At 31.5% G+C, this 24,147-nt stretch overlaps 3 protein-coding genes across 8 annotated transcripts; all 3 read left to right on the top strand.

The window, feature by feature from the left end:
* The first annotated feature begins 3,286 nt into the window (after positions 1-3,286).
* On the top strand, positions 3,287-15,216 carry LOC122609958 (calcineurin B-like protein 2). Of its 2 annotated transcripts, none has more exons than XM_043782919.1 (10): positions 3,287-3,340; positions 12,510-12,584; positions 12,671-12,831; positions 13,310-13,392; positions 13,475-13,534; positions 13,808-13,916; positions 14,064-14,116; positions 14,203-14,283; positions 14,527-14,639; positions 14,883-15,216. In XM_043782919.1, the coding sequence occupies exons 3-10, from the start codon at positions 12,708-12,710 to the stop codon at positions 14,938-14,940; spliced, it is 681 nt and encodes a 226-aa protein (XP_043638854.1). In that variant the 5' UTR covers positions 3,287-3,340; positions 12,510-12,584; positions 12,671-12,707; the 3' UTR covers positions 14,941-15,216. The 2 variants fall into 2 exon arrangements, with proteins under 2 accessions (XP_043638854.1, XP_043638853.1); XM_043782918.1 differs by lacking the exon at positions 3,287-3,340 and adding an exon at positions 11,934-12,017.
* LOC122609957 (F-box/FBD/LRR-repeat protein At1g13570-like) lies at positions 4,162-6,127 on the top strand. Its single transcript, XM_043782917.1, has 5 exons — positions 4,162-4,766; positions 4,854-4,973; positions 5,069-5,224; positions 5,311-5,751; positions 5,902-6,127. Exons 1-4 carry the CDS (start codon positions 4,194-4,196, stop codon positions 5,641-5,643), a joined length of 1,182 nt encoding a protein of 393 aa, XP_043638852.1. The 5' UTR covers positions 4,162-4,193; the 3' UTR covers positions 5,644-5,751; positions 5,902-6,127.
* Positions 15,217-17,006: 1,790 nt separating the features above from the next.
* LOC122578134 (peptidyl-prolyl cis-trans isomerase FKBP16-1, chloroplastic) lies at positions 17,007-20,527 on the top strand. 5 transcript variants are annotated; one of them, XR_006320481.1, is made up of 9 exons: positions 17,007-17,291; positions 18,304-18,480; positions 18,567-18,601; positions 18,895-18,988; positions 19,067-19,127; positions 19,398-19,443; positions 19,948-20,052; positions 20,271-20,324; positions 20,417-20,527. XR_006320481.1 is itself a non-coding variant. In XM_043750025.1 (9 exons), the coding sequence occupies exons 1-9, from the start codon at positions 17,248-17,250 to the stop codon at positions 20,420-20,422; spliced, it is 588 nt and encodes a 195-aa protein (XP_043605960.1). In that variant the 5' UTR covers positions 17,020-17,247; the 3' UTR covers positions 20,423-20,527. The 5 variants fall into 5 exon arrangements, 4 of the variants coding, with proteins under 4 accessions (XP_043605961.1, XP_043605960.1, XP_043605959.1 ...); XM_043750025.1 differs by having other exon boundaries at positions 17,020-17,291; positions 19,982-20,052; XM_043750026.1 differs by lacking the exon at positions 20,417-20,527 and having other exon boundaries at positions 17,008-17,291; positions 20,271-20,363.
* Positions 20,528-24,147: the final 3,620 nt, after the last annotated feature.

Here is a 24,147-nt window from a genome sequence, read left to right as displayed (position 1 = left end):
ACAAGGTACGTGTATGCTGGAACACTTGGCATAGTTGACTAGGCAAGAATGTCTTGGTTTAGTATCTATAGTTATGTGGTAACAGTTGCAAGTGAAACATGTGTTATGAAAATAGAAACGCAAGTGTTTGATACCAGACCATATATTAGAAGTGAATAAAACTTTAAGGGTCAGTACCTTAAGCTTTACCCTACATACTGAAAGTTGTATATCATGGGAGTGAGCTAAAAGTGTACATTTCAAATATGTCGGATGCGTCAACTACATATATAGCTAACATCTAAAGTTGCTTTTACTTGGTTGGACATATCTCTCATGGTGATACACATTTTCTCAATTGTGAATTTGGATTATTTATTACGTTTATGTTATTTTTCATTTAGAAACAAGTTCTAAGTGATCATGAGAAGGGTGAAGTGTGTGACAAAGATGGAAAATCAGGAGTACATAAGTAAGTGTGATACATTATCTTCTTGCACTGATGATTGTTCTGATTCTTTGTATTTTGAATCTTTATACACCTTAAGCTAACCCTCTTCCCTTTGTTATTTACATTATATGATACCTTAAGTTTGAGTATATTTTTTATAATGTGTTACAGTGACTCAATTGTGGATCCTCCCAACCATTTTTTGCATGCTTTTTGGAGTGATGTGTTTGAGGATTATATTGGACAACTTTACATGGCTTCCATACAATCTGTACAAATGCACAAGCAGTTGCAACTAACTTAATCATAGTGCTAGGAAGTGATTTTGTATTGTCTGAGATTAATTTTAAATTGATTCTTATGCTGGTGTTTAATGTCTATAATTGCACTTTTTGGATGTCGACAATGTTTTTAGGAAAAAATTCATAAAAAGGTAACGTTTTTACACAAATTTTCTAATAAAAGGAATATATTTAATTTTCGTCTATCTAAAGGAGTTCATTTCTAAAAATTTCGCAATAAAAGGAATATCGTTAGTTTTTAACGTCAACTCTCCCGTTAAATGTCATGTTATCATGCCACGTCATCAAAAATTTCTTACATAGACTAATTGACCGAAAATGAAAATACTTAGTGAGATTCTATACTTATTCATATACACCATATTTGCATTGTAATGCCACTCGGGTCGCAACACCACTCTCACACCTATCTTGTTTCTTAGCACGAATGAACTTAGTTCTTTATTGACCTTAAAGATCGAATAAAGTCCACAACAACAACTGGTGAATTCTTTGTATTTGGACAACAGACGATTTTTGTTCAATTACATGTGTACATGCGTTACTTCAGGCCCGATAAGGAAAACTAACGGCGAAAATTAAATTACGTGGGTTTTGTAAAATACACAATGTGAAATATGTCGTTAGTCAATAGAGGATTTCATTTAATTCTTTTCATTATACAAAACACAATGTAGTGGTGGTGAATATTACAAAAAAAATAAATAAATAAAAAACGATTTTTTCCCTCCTAATTTTTCTTTAAAGTTTATGTAAAATATACAAACTCCGATTAGGCTGTGGAACATTGATCCCATAATAAATTTATTATGATTAACTTGGAAAACAAGTTGGAACACATGTCCACGTAAGCTTGTCTAATGACGTGACATGTTAACGTAACATTTAACGGGTGATTTAACGATGAAAACTAACGGCATTACCTTTATTGAGAATTTTTTAGAAATGAAATTCTTTTAATAGACGAAACCTAAATAGGTTCCTCTTATTAGAAATTTTGAGTAAAAAGATTACCTTTTTTATGGATTTATTTCATGTTTTTATATAAAGTTGACATGTACATAAAGTGACCCAAAAAAAAAGATATTAAAATAGTTGTTTTGAAGTCTATCCAGAAAGGGCAAAGGTCTATAATATTATTTTACAAATTCAAATTTGCCACATTTTGGACTATTACCCAACCCAAACTTGCCACATCTAGCGAGTTAGATTCAAATTTGCCCAACCCAAATTTACTGAAGCGAGAAAGAGAATTATTAGATTCAAGCCCATCTAAGTTGTACTCCATGTAATATTATTTTACCTTTTTTTTTAACAGGATTGTTAATTGTATTGTTTTTTTTCTACACGTTATATGGCAGACTACTGTTTGCTAAAGTCAATTTGATATCTATCGAAGCGAAAGAGAACTGCTAGACATCTTCTTGTAGAAAATGTTGAAAATAGTCCGTTTTGCTCGGGGTTTGGGCACACTTAAAAACAATACTATTGAACTTCTACTTTTACATTGGTAGTTTGTCATGTAGATACATATATTATATAGTTCAAATAATAAAAATAGTCATTTTTTAATCAGATACTTATCTTAGTCATAAGTTTGCAAGAAGTGACTGTTGGTTAAAGACTATTAATATTGATGAGCATGCAAGGTTAAAATTGTACAAAACTGAAAGGCGTCTCATTTATACGATAAGTCTTACAACAAAATAATATAAAATAAAGTATTGATATAAATATTAATTCGTATTAATCTAAATGTTGTAATCAATCCAACTTTTAGTTATATTTTGTTATTAGTAGACATTAAGCAATAGGAATGGTTGTGGTTGTAGTTTTCAAAAACCAAATTATAATGGTTCGGTTTTTGGTTATAGTTAAAAGTCCGACCTAAACCAAACCGTACTTGTCAAATTTTCTATTTTCTATAATAGGAATAACCTTTGATTATTCCGCGACATATATTGGGTTATGGCATTACCTTTACCTTTGGTATATAAAGTACATCCGGCAAGTAAAAGGACTAAAAGTGTTGACAAGGTAATTTAAGGAGGGAGGTAATAAGAAAAGAAAGGGTGTGATTTCTTTCTTCATATAAATATCGATCGAGGTTAATTATTATTGTTGAGACGGTGGGTTTGTTTGTTTTTCTATTTGCAATTTGATTAATTTAAGACATTAAGGGGGCGTTTGGTTATAGAAAACACCCATTGTTTTTCATTTTTGTTTTTCAAAAAAACATGAAAAACAAAAAACGCGTTCTAATCATAGATTTCTAAGAATGTTTTCTAAGAAAACAAAAAACAAGGTTTTCTATTTTTCCATAGAAAACTTGAAAACACCTTTTTCTTGTTTTTTATTTTTCATTTACATTTTCCAATTCGATCATTCCACCCCTTCCCCTCACAACTCTAACATGTTTTCTAATTTTCTAGTTAGAACGCATTTTCAAAATTTTTATTTGTTTTTTAAAAAACAAAAACCCCTTTTATTTTCTAAAAAATTAAAAATGAAAAACTAGAAAACATTTTCTTAAACCATTGTTAATATTCATTGATTTCGATTTCAATTTTTGTCTGCTACAAACTCGCACTGTTTTTTATTTCGAAAGGTTAGTTATTTAGTTGATTCAAATTCATTATTAGTATTATGCATTTAGTTTATTTTTAATTTATTCATTTTGTGAGATCCATAAGTGTTAATCAGTTAGCTATTTGTTTTTTGAATGATTGAAATTCTCAAATAAGAGTTTAAACGAACTTTGAATTGTGCTGGAATTTTTTGAGGATATTGTTTGTTTTAAGTACACATGATTTCAGATTCTTGATTCTTTTGTGATTTTTCGTGTTCGGTGTGGCTTGTGAGTTTCTCTAGTTGTGCTGTGACGATGTTTTTCTTTATAAAGTAGTCGTTTTTATCGACGTCTTTACACCGATACAGGCTATACCTTCAGCTTAAATCTCATGTGTAAAAATGCTTCAATTGATTAAAGAAAATTATATACTTGATATAATAACCAAAACATTCATAACCTTATCTTCGTAAAAAGATTTGAACCAAACCAATTATACGTTGCTCTTGTAACGATGTCTCCTGATAATTTGCTATTTCACTTCTAACAGATATAGTTTGGTTGCTCCTCTCATAAACTGTCTACATGTGAGATTCTACGTGTTTTTTTCTTTTCATAATGGCAACTTCCAACACCAATAGTCATCAGATAGATGTATTAGAAGTTTGGTACATTACAAGCTAAACTTTAAAGTTATACACATTCAATTTTTTTATATGACCTGTAGAGTTTATTAGTTTTCTACATTCTTTGATGCAGTAATTCATATTTCCTTTCACTTATCTTAATGAATGTTTGTTAATGATATGCAAATAAATTTTTCTCACTCTCTCTTAAATGCATTTTACATTGCAGCCTCTGAAGTGTGACGGAGCAAGAAGTTGATAAAAAGATGAAAGCTCAATGCTTGGATTTGGATAGAATTAGCAGCCTTCCACCAGATATAAGTGAATATATTCTAACTCTTATGCCAATCAAAGATGCATTGAGAACCAGCATTTTGTCAAGGAAATGGAGATATTGTTGGAAGACCATGCCTAAACTTGTATTTGAGGGGAGTTTGCGTGATTGTGGACAGTCAGAGATGGATAAGCTTGTCTTTGCCCTCGTCCTTATTTTGATTCGGCACGAGGGTCCGATAGAGGAGCTAGCTATTTCTATTGATGCATACGATTCAGATATGGTTGCTGAGTTTAACGACAGAATACGTTATCTTTCAGGGACCAATAAAGTGAAAAAATTGATCTTTGAGCCTGTTGGAAGATACTACTACCAGCTACAGCCTCCCTTCTTTTGTTTGCAGGGATTGGAACTCCTACATCTAGCAAATTGTTATTTTGAACATCCACTGACATTTCATGGATTTAGTGGGTTGAAGTCACTGGAGTTCTTCAATGTCCTGATTAATCCTCAAACGTTCAAACGTTTCCTTTCTGATTGCCCACTACTTGAACGTATCTGTCTGGTAACGTACATTCATATAACTGCACCTACAGATCGAGTTCCATCATATCAATAGATATGTTGATAATTTTAGATTATTTGAATGCAGACGGGCCAATATCAGCGCCGATATCAGGGCCTCCTGAGAGAGAATACGTTTACGTTTGTTGAGCTGTTAACCTGTGTACCTTTGATTAAGACTTTGCAAGTCGAAGATGATTATATGAGGGTAAATATTCCATGCCAGCTAATTAAAGAATATGAGTAATATTTTATGTAAGAATACTAGTACTGCTTGCTTGCTGATCCGAGTTTTTGCTAAAGTACTTGGCCACAGGTGGTATGCCACAAAAGCTTCCAAGTTCACTAATTTACCTCAAACATCTCTATTTGGATGTGTGCTTGATGGAGCAAGATGAAATTTCTTCTGTCCTTTGTATGATCAGGAGTTCGCCAAATTTAGAGCAAATTTCTTTCCGGGTACGTACTACTACATATATATGGTAATGGTTCTACACCTCTACCTCTTTTTTAACATATTTTTTCCATTTTTTTTGATCGATCAGATGTTTAGTAGTAGTGAAGAGTTTCCTGTTCGAAAAACAACCTCCATGGACTTGCTTGATCTACGAGACGACATGAGTTTAAACCTGGATCATCTCAAGAATTTTACAATAGAAAACTTTGGTAACTTGGCTATTGAGATTAATTTACTGAAACTCTTCCTGGCCAAGTCACCTATGCTGGAGGGTGCTTGGTTAGAGCTTAGTAGCGATGTTTCGGTCGATGAAGAAGTGAGGTTGCTTAGAGATCTAGTACAATGGCCGCCATATCTACGTGCATCACCTTCTGCAAAACTCACAGTTACGCGCACGACTGAAAGATTATGTCAATTGTGAATTTGGATTATTTATTACGTTTATGTTATTTTTCATTCAGAAACAAGTTCTAAGTGATCCTGAAAAGGGTGAAGTGTGTGACAAAGATGGAAAATCAGGAGTACATGAGTAAGTGTGATACATTATCTTCTTGCACTGATTATTGTTCTGATTCTTTGTATTCTGAATCTTTATACACCTTAAGCTAACCCTCTTCCCTTTGTTATTTACATTATATGATACCTTAAGTTTGAGTATATTTTTTATAATGTGTTACAGTGACTCAATTGTGGATCCTCCCAACCATTTTTTGCATGCTTTTTGGAGTGATGTGTTTGAGGATTATATTGGACAACTTCATATGGCTTTCATACAATCTGTACAAATGCACAAGCAGTTGCAACTAACTTAATCATAGTGCTAGGAAGTGATTTTGTATTGTCTGAGATTAATTTTAAATTGATTCTTATGCTGGTGTTTAATGTCTATAATTGCACTTTTTGGATGTCGACAATGTTTTAGGATAAAATCCATAAAAAGGTAACGTTTTTACACAAATTTTCTAATATAGGGAATATATTTAATTTTCGTCTATCTAAAGGAGTTCATTTCTAAAAATTTCGCAATAAAAGGAATATCGTTAGTTTTTAACGTCAACTCTCCCGTTAAATGTCATGTTATCGTGTCACGTCATCTAAAATTTCTTATGTAGACTAATTGACTGAAAATGAAAATACTTAGTGAGATTCTATACTTATTCATATACACCATATTTGCATTGTAATGCCACTCAGGTCGCAACACCACTCTCACACCTATCCTGTTTCTTAGCGCGAATGAACTTAGTTCTTTATTGACCTTAAGGATCGAATAAAGTCCACAACAACCACAACAACAACTGGTGAATTCTTTGTATTTGGACAACAGACTATTTTTGTTCAATTACATGTGTACATCCGTTACTTCACGCCCGGTAAGGAAAACTAATGGCGAAAATTAAATTACGTGGGTTTTGTAAAATACACAATGTGAAATATGTCGTTAGTCAATAGAGGATTTCATTTAATTCTTTTCATTGTACAAAACACAATGTAGTGGTGGTGGATATTACAACAAAAAAGAAAAAAAAAACGATTTATTCCCTCCTAATTTTTCTTCAATGTTTATGTAAAATACACAAACCCCGATTAGGCTGTGGAACATTGACCCCATAATAAATTTATTATGATTAACTTGGAAAACAAGTTGGAACACATGTCCACGTGAGCTTGTCTAATGACGTGACATGTTAACGTAACATTTAACGGGTGATTTAACGATGAAAACTAACGGCATTACCTTTATTGAGAATTTTTTAGAAATGAAATTCTTTTAATAGACGAAACCTAAATAGATTCCTCTTATTAGGAATTTTGAGTAAAAAGATGACCTTTTTTATGGATTTATCTTATGTTTTTATATAAAGTTGACATGTACATAAAGTAACCCAGAAAAGAATTGAAGTCTATCCAAGAAAGGGCAAAGGTCTATTATAACATAAGCTACATATATTTTACAGTTTGGTGATTAAGTATTCAGCATTTCAGCACGATCATATGGGACTCAAAACATGGCACGTCCTACACAACTAACAACATGAAAACAATGGACAATTATCATGCCGTGCATCGTACGGGTTCTCCCCCTAGTGGTTACAATTTCCAAGTTCATTCTATTCAGTTATTGTAAATTTGTAATAACATCTTTTTGGTAATTATAACCACACTTAATTTTAGTTTCTTTTCATCAATGGATAAAAGAGGGTTTGTGGGGCAAATCTAGCCTACTAGCCCATTTTGGACTATTACCCAACCCAAACTTGCCACATCTAGCGAGTTAGATTCAAAGTTGCCCAACCCAAATTTACTGAAGCGAGAAAGAGAACTATTAGATTCAAGCCCATCTAAGTTGTACTCCATGTAATATTATTTTACCTTTTTTTTAACAGGATTGTTAATTGTATTGTATTTTTTCTACACGTTATATGGCAGACTACTGTTTGCTAAAGTTAATTTGATATCTATCGAAGCGAAAGAGAACTGCTAGACATCTTCTTGTAGAAAATGTTGAAAATAGTCCGTTTTGCTCGGGGTTTGGGCACACTTAAAAACATTATTATTGAACTTCTACTTTTACATTGGTAGTTTGTCATGTAGATACATATATTATATAGTTCAAATAATAAAAATAGTCATTTTTTAATCAGATACTTATCTTAATCACAAGTTTGCAAGAAGTGACTATTGGTTAAAGACTATTAATATTGATGAGCATGCAAGGTTAAAATTGTACAAAACTGAAAGGCGTCTCATTTATACGATAAGTCTTACAACAAAAGTAATATAAAATAAAGTATTGATATAAATATTAATTCGTATTAATCTAAATGTTGTAATTAATCCAACTTTTAGTTATATTTTGTTATTAGATAGAAATTATGCAATAAATTATTAATTATTTTTAAATTAGCTTAAAGTGTAAATTGATGATCTTTTTCAATTCATAATGTTGACTTTTGTTTTCAATTTTGACTTTAATTTACACTTTTTTGTTTTTCATCACAAATTTATACTTTTTACCCAATAATTTTATATAACAAATAAATAAATAATAGCTAATATATATCCGATAGAATAATAGCTAATGTTTATCTAATAAAATAATAACTAATGTATCCAATAATATGTTTTATCATATAAATATAAAATCAATTAAGAATAAATAAATTTTAATATAAATATATTACGATTTTAAGAGTAATTGTACTATCACTTTTTGTTGAAGTTTTTTAGTAGTTGTCATAACACATATAAGAAAAATAAAGTATATAAAAATATAATACATTATAAGAAAAACATATAACATTGTCATATTCTAATTGAAATATTTAAGATATCTTTCATCTAAAGATTAGAAATTATTTCCAATAGTATAAAATTAGAATGTAATAACAATAAAACAAATAAAAATGATAGTGACCTATTATGACTTTTTAATGTTCAAATATCGTTAAGCATGTCACATTAAACAACTTCGATGAACATAATTTTTAAAAATATTCTAATATAAAACTCAAAGTGATGATATATAGATCACGTTTTTAGTACCCAAAACTAGATTTTAGACCCGTGTCAAATACTGGACACGGGGTTTACGATATTATGAATATTAGATTTTTATACACTTAATTTATAAAACCTTATAATCTTGAAGATATACGGTTCTAAGTGTATATTTTGCATGTTGTAATAAAATAATCACGGGTTCGTCTCTGTCATTATTAGCTGAGACATATTGATGGAATTTGTCATAGTCATCCCAGAAGGCACATGCTATAATAATTTCTCTATTATAGAAATTTTTGAAACCAGTTGTGCTCCTAATGTGATATTATTATGAAAGATAATTAAGAATTCGTGATCTTGTACTTGACATTCAAGTATATGTATTTGATCATGAAACAGACCCGTAACACGAATAAGTTTATTTTCAATCGCTTGTCGGTCCTGTCCTATGTAGATTAGATAACAATTAGGATTGTTTTTCATATTCTTTTTGTCGTATTCAATCCAGAAGGCACATGCTATAATAATTTCTCTATTATAAAAATTTTTGAAATCAGTTGTGCTCAAAATGTGATATTATTATGAAAGTTAATTAAGAATTAAAGTATAAAATACTCGTGATCTTGTACTTGACATCCAGGTATATGTATTTGATCATGAAACAAACCCATAACACGAATAGGTTTATTTTCAATCATTTGTCCTATGTTAATTAGATAACAATTAGGATTATTTTTCATATTCTTTGATAATACTTAGAACTCTTGATTTAAGTGACAATTATAACTTTAAACATTAATGCGCAAAATTAATATATAAAAAAGGAGGAAATCATGTACCTTTTTTTTATTGAGAGATAGAATGAATATTGAATGAAGTTCATATTGATTTGAATTTAGTATTCAAGTAACCCTCTGTTGTAAATCATGCTTTGTTCTTTAATCGGCCCATGTTGAAACTGATTCCTATTTTGAAATTGAGCGGAGCAATTCAATTAGTTAATATATCATTAGGTCTTGAAATAGTTTTTTATAGACAATAGTTCATATGTTGAAATTATTTTAATTAATTAAATGATTGTAAATTTTAAAAAACTTTTCTCAGATGGCTTAAAAAAATATAACTTAAGAATTCAGGGCTAAAAAGTGTAAATAATTGATGAAAAACAAAAAAGTGTAAATTAATGAGACTTTTCTACAAATTAATATAATGATATATTTGGATAATGATTATTAGGATTTTGAATTTACAGCTAATCTAAATGATAACATAAGCGAAAGTCAATTTGATGAAATTGAGCGATTTGATTGGTTAATAAGTCATTAGTTCAACTGTCTTATAGTATATATTAAGATAGTATACCAAGTTTTAAACTATAATATATTAACATCCAATATTAATAACGCCGTAAGCCCCGTGTATTAGACACGGGCCTAAAATCTAGTTGAAAACTAAAAAGTGTAAATTAATTTAGATATGTGTTGATTTAATTATTTTTGAAAAGTTAAGGATTGTAATTAGTTAATTGAGATTAGGTCAATTATCTTTCAATATATATTAAGATTAAGATAAAATAGATTAAGATTAAGATATCTTTTCAATCCTATGCATACGATCGATAACAAATTAACAATAACAATAATAATAATAATAATAATAATAAAAACTTTACAGTAAATTATCACATAAATATATAAATTAACAAATCATATATCACAAAATCATACGCTAATGTTCAAAAACAAAAGCATGAAGAGTTTGAGTATTATAGAATTTAGAATTATAGAATATATATACATACATAAGCTAGTGAGAAACAGAGATAAATGTATAGTTTTTGTGGGTTTGGTTTTTGAGAAAAACTACGATTAACATATTGAGTTAATTTTACAGTTGCTTGTTTTAATTTTTGACAAAACAAACTGAAACGACCTAAATCCAGCAATTAACTAGAGTGAATCTAAATTAAATATAAATCATCAATAAATAGATTGATATATGGTGGAGACTGAGACCGAGAGATCTTAGGTTTAAATTTTGATATGAGCAAAATAGGGATGTTCATTTGGTCGGGTTTTGGGTGAATAGAGTTATTCGGTTTTTTAAGAATGAGAAAACCACCCAATACCCAATCCATATATCTGAGCACCCAATCCAAACCACTCAAATAAAGTTCGGGTTATTTGGTCGGTTCCAGGATTACCCAAATAAAAAATGCTATTCAAATTTTTATTTAATATACTTAAATAATCATGCAATTCGAATGTCAATTTACATCATTTTATTTATTCATGTAAGGTTATTCAACTAACTATATGCTTTTAGATGTGTAGAACAACATATTTAAATAATTAGAGTCGTATTAATATCATTTAAATTAGGTTATTATAATTTTTATTAAACGTTAAATGCTTAATCGGGTTTTGGTTGGGCCCCATTTAAAATTTTTAAAACCAAAACCAAACCGTTTAACAACTTTCTTATTCGGTTTCACCCAAACACCAAACAAAATCCAAATAATACAAATGTCAAATGGATTGGGTGGGCTATTTGGTTAATCCTAATAATGAACACCCCTAAGCAAAATGCTCTCATGAATGGAAATAGGTTTTCTCAGTATAGGTTTCCTTTGGAATAGAAGTTGGGTATATAAAGAATCATGCCGCCGAGCCCAAATTTTTCGTTAAAAATATTATATATATCAGAATATATGTATGTGAAATTATAGTGTAATCATAAGGTATAAACATATAAACGTTTTTAGCTCAAACCTATAAGTGGTTAAAAACCGACTGAAACCGAAAAACCGAACCGAATTAAACTCAAACAAAAAAATCAAAACTGAAAAATCCAAAAACCAATGGTTGTAGTTTTCAAAAACCAAATTATAATGGTCCGGTTTTTGGTTATAGTTAAAAGTCCGACCTAAACCAAACCGTACTTGTCAAATTTTCTAGTTTCTACAATAGGAATAACCTTTGATTATTCCGTGACATATATCGGGTTATGGCATTACCTTTACCTTTGGTATATAAAGTACATCCGACAAGTAAAAGGACTAAAAGTGTTGACAAGGTAATTTAAGGAGGGAGGTAACAAGAAAAGAAAGGGTGTGATTTCTTTCTTCATATATATATATATCGATCGAGGTTAATTATTATTCTTGAGACGGTGGTTTTGTTTGTTTTTCTATTTGCAATTTGATTAATTTAAGACATTAATATTCATTGATTTCGATTTCAATTTCAATTTTTGTCTGCTACAAACTCGCACTGTTTTTTATTTCGAAAGGTTAGTTATTTAGTTGATTCAAATTCATTATTAGTTTTATGCATTTAGTTTATTTTTAATTTATTCATTTTGTGAGATCCGTAAGTGTTAATCAGTTAGCTATTTGGTTTTTGAATGATTGAAATTCTCAAATAAGGGTTTAAACGAACTTTGAATTATGCTGGAATTATTGAGGATATTGTTTGTTTTTAAGTACACATGATTTCAGATTCTTGATTCTTTTGTGATTTTTCGTGTTCGGTGTGGCTTGTGAGTTTCTCTAGTTGTGCTGTGACGATGTTTTTCTTTATAAAGTAGTCGTTTTTATCGACGTCGATGTTCAGCTTAAATCTCATGTGTAAAAATGCTTCAATTGATTAAAGAAAATTATATACTTGATATAATAACCAAAACATTCATAACCTTATCTTCGTAAAAAGATTTGAACCAAACCAATTATACGTTGCTCTTGTAACGATGTCTCCTGATAATTTGCTATTTCACTTCTAACAGATATAGTTTGGTTGCTCCTCTCATCAACTGAATTGAAAACCTTAAATCACAACAGCAATAGGAAATGGTCAAAAGGTTAAAAATGCCACGACCCTGTTTTATACTTCTTTTCGCATGTAGTTAAAATGCCTTGACGGTGTTATTTCTTACTTTCTTTTCAGGAGCAAGTATGGGTCATTTTGATTTGAAACAAGTAACATGTCTCAGTGCTTAGAGGGGGTCAGGCATTTACTTGCATCCCTTCTAAGTTGTTGTGATCTTGATTTGTACAAACAATCAAGAGGCCTCGAAGATCCTGAAATTCTGGCTAGAGAGACAGTGTGTATGCAACTAGTCTAAGATATTCCTTGCAGTATTTATATTTAAACCGCTACTTGGATAAAGCTTGAACTGGTTTCATTATATCCTGTTTCTCTTTTTTCCTTTACAAACTTTTTTGGCTATTATAGTTAAACTACAGAGCCACAATAAGTTTAGGCGATGATATCTAATCTGTATTGAACTATGATAGTTGTGATTGTAGTGATCATGTCCGAGTGACCATTGTTCCTTTATAAACGTAATAACTATTCTTCAAATGGGTGTTCAAAGTTTTGTAACTTGTTTATACATACTAGCTTGTCATGGAGGTGTTTGATCCCTGTTTGGGGCAGAATGATAACAGTTATTTCTTGGTTCTTTAGGCTTACCATCAATGTAGTCAGTCATTCATGTTGATGATCTTAAGTGTTATTTCGTTGCTTCACTTGTGAAAACAAAGATGCCAACATACTGAAAAAGGTTACTTATGCTTAATGTAGTTAGTGTAAGTGAAATTGAGGCACTCTACGAGTTATTTAAGAAGATTAGCAGCGCAGTTATTGATGATGGTCTAATTAATAAGGTCCGTACTGATGTCTTTTCTCTTATTCAACTTGCCAAGGGAGTATCACCTCTCAGAATCTAACTTTGTTGATACATTGCAGGAAGAGTTTCAGTTAGCGCTGTTTAAGACAAATAAAAAAGAAAGCTTGTTTGCTGACCGGGTATGTGCTCTTTAATAACTGTATAGTATATAATCAGGAAGGTCTGCATGCTGATATGTCTCTTTCTTTTGGTTGGGGGGAAGTTATCTAAGCGCATCTAGCTTCTAATTCTCGTAATATATGATCCAAATGTTCAGTATCAATATGAATAGGTTACCCACTTTTAATAGACTTTAAAGAAAAAATGCAATATGGGATGGTATTGAGATTCATTTATTTAGATTATTTTGATTGTTAGACATTTTGAATACTCTTCCTGTTATTCAAGTCCAGGTGTTTGACCTGTTTGACACAAAGCATAATGGAATCCTAGGCTTTGAGGAGTTTGCTCGTGCACTCTCAGTATTTCATCCTAATGCACCGATTGATGATAAGATTGAATGTAAGTTGATCAGTTTCCCTCCTCTAATAGATATGAAGATGGCTGGCTTTTTATGAGGGGTTGCTTCTGCAATTCCCTATCTTGAAGATTGTTTGTGTTTGTATTGTATTATTAATGATCCCTTGTTCTCTCTTTCTCTATTTTCAGTTTCCTTTCAGCTTTACGATCTCAAGCAGCAAGGTTTTATAGAGAGGCAGGAGGTAATTTTTTTTAAAATTTTTTTTTGCATGTGCTAAAAATAGTAATAGTCAATACTCAACACACTGATAATTCTGTCAACATGTAGGTTAAGCAAATGGTAGTAGCTACTCTTGCCGAGTCTGGGATGAATCTTTCAGATGACGTGATCGAGAGCATCATTGACAAGGTACTTCAGATGACCCTATTTTTTGGTTCCAAGTCTAGGCATATGTATTTTTTCAGGTAGAGGTACGAAAATGGGTGGGCAGGGCCGCAGGGAGGGTAACGGATCAAAATTGTTTTCATTGTTTTTGTAACGGTCACTATATGACTCTTGTAGATGAACATAGCTGTAACTATAGAATATTCTGGTTCCTTGCATCAATGTTTGCTGCACCGAATAACAACTGATGCTTATTGTTTTGCTTAGACCTTTGAAGAAGCTGATACAAAACATGACGGGAAGATTGACAAGGAAGAATGGAGGAGTCTTGTACTTAGGCATCCATCTCTTTTGAAGAATATGACACTTCAGTACCTTAAGTAAGTTCTCTTTGTTATCATAGTCTTAAATATCTGGCAGATTGCATACTTTTAAAACTTGCATAAATTCTCATCTTGGAAGTATATTGTATACTTGATGTTACCATGCATACTTTTTTTTAATCATCAACATATAAAGATGAGATACACCTGAATATAGTTTGGTTTTCAGTTCTCATATATCATGTATACCCCCTTATAATTTTGAATTTTGATTGATTTAAGTTCTGTAATTACTAACAGGGACATAACAACGACGTTTCCAAGCTTTGTTTTTCATTCGAGAGTAGAGGATACCTAAGCTAGTTCATGGGGTTGAAGTTTGAGGTTAGTGTTTTTGTTGTGGTGTGAATGTGCATGGTCGAAGAAGGCAGGCCTCCGGCAGGACGTGTACCTACATTGATTTATGGTTTTGTTTCTCACGCTGGGCATTGTTGGCACAAGCTGAGAGGAGTTTGTGGACAAACTTTGGTTTTCAAATGATTTGATTATGGAACTCAAAACCATCAAATATCTGTTTATAGACACATTCATTTATTAGACTATAGTAATTGAATAAGAAATATGTTTGGCTCGATATACTTGTCCTGTTTTTTTTATTTTTTTTGTTTTCTTGGTGTGCTAGACCTGCAAGGAAGTTTCCTGGATGTCAGGTTCTGGTCACTTGACATAATGAGTACAAAAGATGCCCCACCTGGATCATATTCACTCACCCATGAACATGCATATTTATCAAGTACACTTTGTTTCATATTTGAATTTTGTCACATACTTATCTGCTTGTTTATTAATACACTAGCATGTGATGTGGCCAGCCACATATTGGACAATTTTCGGGAAGTTTTCCATATGTTTTTGGCTCTTTTTGGCTCATTATATTAAGATAGTTATCATAAGCTCGACTCAATAAGTTTTGTTTGCATAAAGTTCTTTTGAGAGCTTATGAAAATATAAGCTACTTTTAAGCTTTATTTGTTTGTGGCTTTGTGCCAACGGGGTTCGTTTGCCCATTAATAAGGTTTTTTATCTTGAAACTTTTTATTAGGTTTGGAGTCCTACACTTGACATATGTATGAGTGGATTAAGGTGTTCGGATGTCATGGTTTGCATCCTAGACATTCCTGTAGTAGTTTAGACTTAGCAGTAGGATAATTTGTCAGAAGAAAATAATTTTACTTGGTTTGTTCCATTTTATATTATATGTTTCTATAGTTCTAACTCCAACTAAGAAAATAATTTTGCTTAGTCTTAGTTTGTTCCATTTTATATCAATGGTGTAAATTCATCATCTTTAATCTTAGTAATTCACAAGTCGATCTCTAACTTTGAGAGTCAAAATTTTAAGAGGTTGACTTAGTAGACTATTATGGGACTATTATGATTATATCAATTTCTGAAGAAAGACAGAACGATGACTAATTCATCCCTCTAAAATTAATTTCATATTGAACCTCCCTCTTGTATTCCATACAACTTCCGCAAATCCACAACACACGACGTACACGGCCAATATTAAAGTTGATGGATGTCATAAACGGTTAGGAATCAACCAAGCGAATTTAGTTAATTATGAATCGAAACATGTTTTGTTATCACCCACTATATAAAGTTATGATAAAAATGTTTCATTCAAATAATGATTATCTAGTTACCCATTTTCATATTCGATCGAATAGATTCAAATATTGGTGTTGTCATAAAACCTTTCTTTTACATAGCTCTAAAATGTTAGTAACAAAACTTTCAAACTAATAACAAATACCCAATCCCTTTAAAAGCAAAGTATGAGGGTGGGGATGTAGACACTCATATTTCTACCAAGGGTAATAAACTACTTTGAAAAAATATATGCCTCCATATGGTATAGATATAAGAAAACGATATATGTCACAAGAAAATACATATATGTCCTAAATGTTAGTGTATAACCATAGGATAATAGCCCAGTGGCTACCAGCCGTCACTTTTCAATAAATCGGAGGATTATTAAGTGGTCGAGAATCACCTGGATACCAGTCTAGCTGGGAAATTAGTAGGTATCAAATGATCAGAGGGTTTCAATCCAATTCCCGTGAAAGTATGACCTGAATTTTACGGGTTTTCTAGCTGAAACCATAACCAAACCAAATAACCCAATTGTTCTTAAATTAAAGGGATAAGTGGTAACTAAGTATGACTAAATGTCTATTGTAGGAACCAACTATCAGTTTTGAATATTGTATGAAAATAACTTGATAAAAGAGTCTAGAACATTAAAAAGTGACACTTGACCATATTTAGTTACATTTCCATGCATTAATCCCTAAATTAAACTATCAAACCTGACTTTAATAATTCAATTTTGTCCAAAACCACCAAAATACAGCGGTGTGACAGGTCCAGCTTGAAGAACAACTCCTAGCTACCAAAGTAAGTTAAGGATAATTGATGAAGTATTTGTCGAAAAGAGGTTTGATGAAGGACCAAAAGCGGAAGATGATAGGTAGGCAAGGGACAGTTTGTGTAAATGAAAGGGGATGGATGGATTTTGTTATCCGATATATAGTTGGTTGAAGGAACAGCAAAAACGCACCCGAGAGATTGACCGTATTATCATTACGCCGCAATAATGGAATCATTACTTCCGGTCGTCAGCTTATCCGTTTCTCATAGGTTTTGTTTTCAACCCCGTTTAAGTTATCCCGTATTTATTGGTTTAATCTTTTACTTAGCCAGCCAATTGTGCAAGCTAGGATTTGAATTATCACTGCTCCTAATGCAGTATGTGACTCTTAGAATTAGAGTTAGAAGAGGAAACTTTCATTCACTGATTAATAATTGGTTCATACACTTGGAAATATCAACTGCTTTTAAGTATATGATTTTATCTAACATGTTCAGTGAATTAATAAATCTTCATAGGTGGTTTCTAACAGCCATAAACTAATCAAAGCAACCCCTAGCTGTCACAATCTTAATGCTTTAAAGAGTTTTCCGCAATCCCTCAACAAAAAGTAATGCACATTTGAAGTTGGGCTTCTCTCCGACCGATCCATGCCAGCCCCTGGATCAGCTTCTTTTGCTTGTTTTTGAGATAGGAATTACAGTGACCTAGGTAACTATTGTTTAGTGTTGCCTTTTTCTCCGGTGAATCAATCTGCTATGCTGGAGTGACTATTGTGAGGCCAAACAGTTACATGATACCATCTGGAGTAGCATTCATTGTTAGCTACATCAGGTGGTTGTTTCTAGCTAACAGTGAAATACTAGTTTACTGAGTCACTGAATCTGTTCTTTTTTCATATGAGTTTGACTATACAAAAAGGAGCCGCAGGTTGTTGCCTGTTTGCATTCTATTTCTATGTGATTTCCATATATATATATATATATATATAAGAGTTTCGCTAAGAGCACATGTTACTGATAATGATGGTTATGTCAATGGAAACCTTGTGAATTACTGCTTTCAGTTTCTTTTATATCAAAATTTATGTCATGTTTCATGAGTATATCTTGCCCATTGTATAATTGAACCAAGTTATCTGCACATAGTTTCAGTAGACCATATAAGGCGGGGGAAAATAATAATAATAAGTACATTACTTGGCAGTCAATGCACAACAATGCTTAAGAAACTCTATTTCAAGACTTTGAAATCTTAGCCGTCCTTGTGTGTAGAACACAGTTCTCTGAGACCTGGTCAATCTAAGAATTTTATGGTCAAATACTCAAGTGGAAGGTTACCAGCAAACAGATTGATTCCAAGAAGGCTTGTTCTAGACTCACTTGGATTCATACCCATGTTGTTTAATGTTCCTCTTCTTGCTGGAGCCTTGGAGATGAAGGAACCTGAAGCTATTCGGTAGGTGTGTATGAAATTCTTTTTATCATTCAGATTTTTATTTCCCTTATTAGTGTACAAATTTTATTTAAATTGGAAGCACTCAGGGCACAGAAGCTTGATGATGGAGTGCGGATACAAGGTAATATCTCAGATTCCGTTAATCACTTGGTATGCAAGATCACCAGTTTTACATGTAGCCTATGCAGCTTTAGACGTTTAAGTTGGGCACTGGTTGAAACAAATCGTAGGTTTTTGGTCCAAACGATTGCTTCCAGTGCTTCTTAAAGATCATTATGAGCTTCTACCTTGTATTTTAGCCGAAGCTAAGCCTATATGAAGCTAACTTATGCTGGAATTTAATTATGTGTCTGTAAAATCAGTAAATCACTGCTTTTGCTTAAGCGTTGTATGCTTCATCTTTTCTCTTTGTAGATATCATTGATGGGGAAGGTCCAGAAGCTCGCGAAGGGGATCTTGTTGAATTCAATTATGTATGTCGGCGCTCAAATGGATATTTTGTACACAGGTAAAGTATGAAAAACTCTTGCTCTCAGATATTACTTTGGCTTTTGAGTTCAAGTTTTTTCTGTTTAATATTTTTCAGTACGGTTGATCAATTTAGTGGAGAAAGCTCCCCAGTTATACTTCCTCTGAATGAGAAAGAGGTTAGCATCATTCCAACATTACACCCCATTAATCTTCTTGTTTATATTATGCTCAGTATTGAACACTGGTACTAGAGAAGATACATCGACTAGAAACGATATATCACATATTTAGCTAGGAATTTTTGGTTAACTATCTCTTTTTCATTAGGAAAGTTGAAGGTAATGCCGTAATGGTGCTAGTTAATACTCTTTGTCTTGTCATTGATTCCAGCAACATGGCACAGAATTGACAATTAGTCTGATATAAGTTGTTGTTTAATTTGGCAGATTATCAAGGGTTTGAAAGAGGTCATAACTGGAATGAAGGCTGGAGGTATGCAATTTAATTCACACATGTTTGTTATCCATGTATACACCGTTGGACCCAGCAATGATGATTAGTCGGTAACTACTCTTTATCATCGAATTATCAAGGATCGGATAGCAGCCTCTCATAGAAGTTTAGTTTGAGTTGAAAACCTGCCTGGTTCATTAAGAGCCTCACCCAGCCCCCCGCCCCCTACCTGCAGAAAAATAAAAGAAAAAGGAAAATCCAAATTAAGTGGCCTTTTTGTTTCATGTTTATTGCAAAATGAATAGAATTTTACCTTTTCTATTAATTCAGAATTGAAAGCAATATTCATAAGAAGTTTTATTTCCTTTATTTTTTAAAACAATTCAATGTAGTTCCAGTCATATTTTTCTATTGTATTTAAGTGTTCCTTATTCAATGTAGTTCTTGATATATATATATATATATATATATATTATGATATATAAAGACCAATAATGAGCAAACACAAGACTAATCTAAAATTACTAATGACTGGTCTACTAGTTCTGAGGAAAACTAATATACATCGAGATTGCAGGGAAGAGAAGGGCATTGATACCTCCTTCTGTAGGATATGTTAACGAGAACTTGGGGCCAATTCCTGACGAGGTTTGCCCAAATTTTACTCTCTCTGAACACTACACTCACTTTTTGGTGTATGACTGATATATGTGATATTACACACTAGTCTCAAAATAAATGTTACATCTGACTAGAGTCATGTAACTCAACAAATAAACCACATCAGTCATCACAAAATAGAATAATAAAGCTGAGCTTTTTTTCTTTTTTGTATTATCCATTGTGAATTATATTGTTTGTTGCAGTTTGGTCCTCGACGCAGCCTTTTGTCTCATGTTAAGGAGCCCTTAATATTCGAGGTGCAACTCCTCAAGGTTTTATGAATATTTAGCACGAAGCTTTAATTTTAGTTCAACTATGATGTAATCATAAGCATGATTTAATTTGGCAGGAGTAGACAAGTTACTGAACCGCAATACATAACTTTCTGCTTGTTATGATCCAGTGAACCAATTTTCACCTTTTTGACTTATGCACAACATGGTAGAAGTTTGTGTTCTCATCCAATAATCCTTATAAATATTGTCCCATCTTGTTGAAAACCTTAAACTTTTGATTCTAAGAATTCTCTCTTACTTTTTCTATAATAAATCCATCTATATTTACTGATACATTTTAGATATCCAATTACTCCATTTTAATTTTAAAATACGTATATACTTTCTGTAGCTAATTATAACTTAGTTAACTTTTAATATAACTATTGATTTGTGAAAAATAGAAAAAGTTAAATCTTAGTCATCTGAACATATTACAGGAAAACAAGTGATACATTCTCTGACTTTCTTATACCTATACACACCAACACTAGATGGTGGAGACATGCTATTTTTTCTATATGCGTTATACCAGTCCATGATTACGAAATGAAATCCTTATAAACATGCTCTTATTGCTGCTAAACTGATTGGAGCTTATGTTTATGACGAGATGTTATCGTAATTATAATCAATTGGTCCTAGTTTCCCGCTAAACATGTGAATAAAATTAACTATTTTTTTTTAACAGACTAATATTAACTGATATGTTGATATGATTAAGTTGAAGGGCTGCTTGGATGACTCGAACATGTATCAATGCCACTTTTATGATGTATTGATGTTTGGCCCTTCCCCCATTTATTCTATTGTTTTATTTTTATTATAGTTTTTGGTTAGGTGGCAGCAATTACCATCTTATTAATCCATCCAATCCAAACTTTAATATAACCTTTCTTAATCCCCCGACGTTGTTGTAGCCGTAGGGGTAGACCTTGAAAATGAATCGAATGATTAAATTATGTTTTAAAAGCAACCTCGTGTCCATGTCTCAAGTATAGAAAACAGGAGCATCTTAGTTTTATGACCAATCCGAATCTTATACTTTAGACTCATTCAATTATTTTAGAATTCGTAATCTAATTGCTTATCTTATATCTTGTTCAATATGAAACGATGAAAGAAAGACACTAAAATAAGACTAAAATATGGTTCATGGTCCATGGAGACCTAATTAGCTCAATGTTTTAGTGGAGGTATAAGAAAAATGAATGGATTTGTTATCAGGTCAAGTCATCGATACAAACGTAAAGCATAATTTAGTAATCATAATAAAGTTATTACAATATTTCTCACAATTTACTGATTATAGACTTAAATCTAGTACAATATTTCTCACAATTAGCTAAGAAATATATTATGGTTTTTTATTATTATTATTATTATTATTTAAAAAATGCAAACTTTTTCTTTTTAACGAAAAATTATCTTATTTTTATGTAAACATGTCTATGATGCAACTTATTTTTTCTACCCACCCACCTTCTCAAAAATAATAATAGTAATAATAATAATCAACTCATGAGGAGTAAGACTCAAACTTAAGTGAAATACCTGAAAGTTAAAGAACTTATCAATGAATGAATGAATCATCAACCTCATTCAAATAACGCTAACTTAACCATCACTTTTATATAAGCCAATTCCATTTAAAAAAAAACAACAATCACATGCATACTACAAGATGTAGTATGGATACAAACAAAGCACATTTCTACATAACTTGCTTAATAATTATACATGAACACTAAGACACATTTAATTGTGAAAAAAGTTTTTATCTCTTGAAAACAAAATAAAAATTTTAAAAACGAGAGTGAGGACGTGAGTGTAGGAGAGAGTTACTAATTTGACGTTTTTAAAATGGAAAATTTAAAAAAAAAAAACTTACAAAAATGTTTTTAAATTTCCCACAAAAAAAGTGAAAACATTATTTTTGTTTTCTTTTTTTTTTTACTATAATATAATCGTATATATATATATACACACTACACTAGCTCAGACGAAAGCTGGTATTTTTTATTTTTGGAATCTAATTACTTTTTCTCATGGTTCTCACATGTTGTTTAATAGTTGAGAAGATTTGAAAAAATAAAATCAATGAAAAGTCATTTATGTGTATTTTAATTATAAAGAAAATTATATTGTTTTTGTAAGACATCTTTGGGATTTTCATAGTTAAAATGTAAAAAATATGGTTATAATCTATTAAATGAATTAGTTATATATAAATGAAAACTTTGACTAAACAAAATGGATATTAGTTAAGATATTATAAACTATAAGAGTATAGTATTTCACTAAACCTAGGATTTTTATATAATACGAGTACTATAAATAAGAAAATATACATACACTGTGATGAAGAAGTGTGCGTAGGTATTAAGGTCAAATAAGCACTTTTTCATTTATGTCGCCACTCACATAATGTAAATGTAAATCAAATGAACGGGGTATCATTCGACATTCATACCCGCAAGTATTGGAGTCCGGATATGGTCTTTTTATTCATTGGATGGGGTCATATTCTATAATCTTTTGTTTCATTCCGGTTATATAAAATTTGTTGAATTTACGCCGATTGAACCATTCGGTCTCTCTTGTTTCCGTCTCTGAATGTATAAGATTACTAATTCACTATTAGGTTTTAATTTTTGGTTTATTGATTAAAAAAAGTAGTAGATGATCAAAACCACTTCATAATAATATAAGTTAAAGAAATGTGTTATGGAATGCAAGACCCCTAAATCAAGGATGGATTAAGACATAATATTGTTATTAGGGGACACTGATGTCAATGATCAAATCTTTCTTTTGATATTACTAATAATAAAAAAAAATACTAATCATACATACGCCATTAGAGTTGAGTTGGATGTCCACATCCTTGCCGTTTTGACTCATAAAGAGTGTCATCATATTAATATTTTATTTACGTGTTAGCGTACGTGGTACAAATATCCAATTTCTTGACGGGCCCCTACCTATATTGACTGTGTTCATGATTATTCATTCATATGTAATAAACAAGTTGTTAAATATATGTTAGCAGATTTTATGATTGTGGTCATAATTAAGCTATTTACCCATTATTTCTACTAACAACGTATCGCATGTATGAACGAATTTGAGTTATGTTCAATTTTGAAGTTTGAACGATTAAATTTTGAGTAAGGAAAAAAACAGAACATTATTAGTAACATTTTTATTTAATATATTCTGCCGTTATATATATATAAAAAAAATTATTTTGGTTATCAAAAATACAATATAAACACCCCAGCACCCTCGTAGTAATAATTTTATATGTAAAAAAAGAAAAGCAACGAAGGCCTTTTCTTTTCATGAAAACCAGGAAGGAGAATAATGCATTTGGAGAAAAAGGAAACTGCTTTTTCCAGAGCTACAATTGCTAATTGCACACAAATCATGTTTATGGTCGCTTGTATGTAGAGTTTTTATGCATCTGTTTTGATGGCGATGCTTTTCTTTAGGTCTGGGACTAAGTAAGATGCTACTGGCCGCCCTTTCTGATCCATGATGACATCGGCCCGAAACCACCACCCGTCCAAAAAGTGCATTTTACTCAGTTTTTAAACTTATGGTCCCACACTCTTTTGATAATGTTGTTACTCATATCCCCTCTTTTTTTGCTTTTTCTTTTCCGGTTTAGAAATGAATCAATAATTGTCGAGTCGGGGTCAAACATGGATGTAATTTGTGCACACACGAGTCGACTTGACCTCGAGCCATTTTTGTTTGACACAAACAAAATCGAATAATAACTGACGCTTGATTTAAAACA

This window comes from Erigeron canadensis, chromosome 8 (genome assembly GCF_010389155.1).
Source record: "Erigeron canadensis isolate Cc75 chromosome 8, C_canadensis_v1, whole genome shotgun sequence".
NCBI classification, from domain to species: domain Eukaryota; kingdom Viridiplantae; phylum Streptophyta; class Magnoliopsida; order Asterales; family Asteraceae; genus Erigeron; species Erigeron canadensis.
The sequence above is the reverse complement of the archived record's forward strand: the minus strand, read 5'-3'. Positions and strand labels throughout refer to the sequence as shown.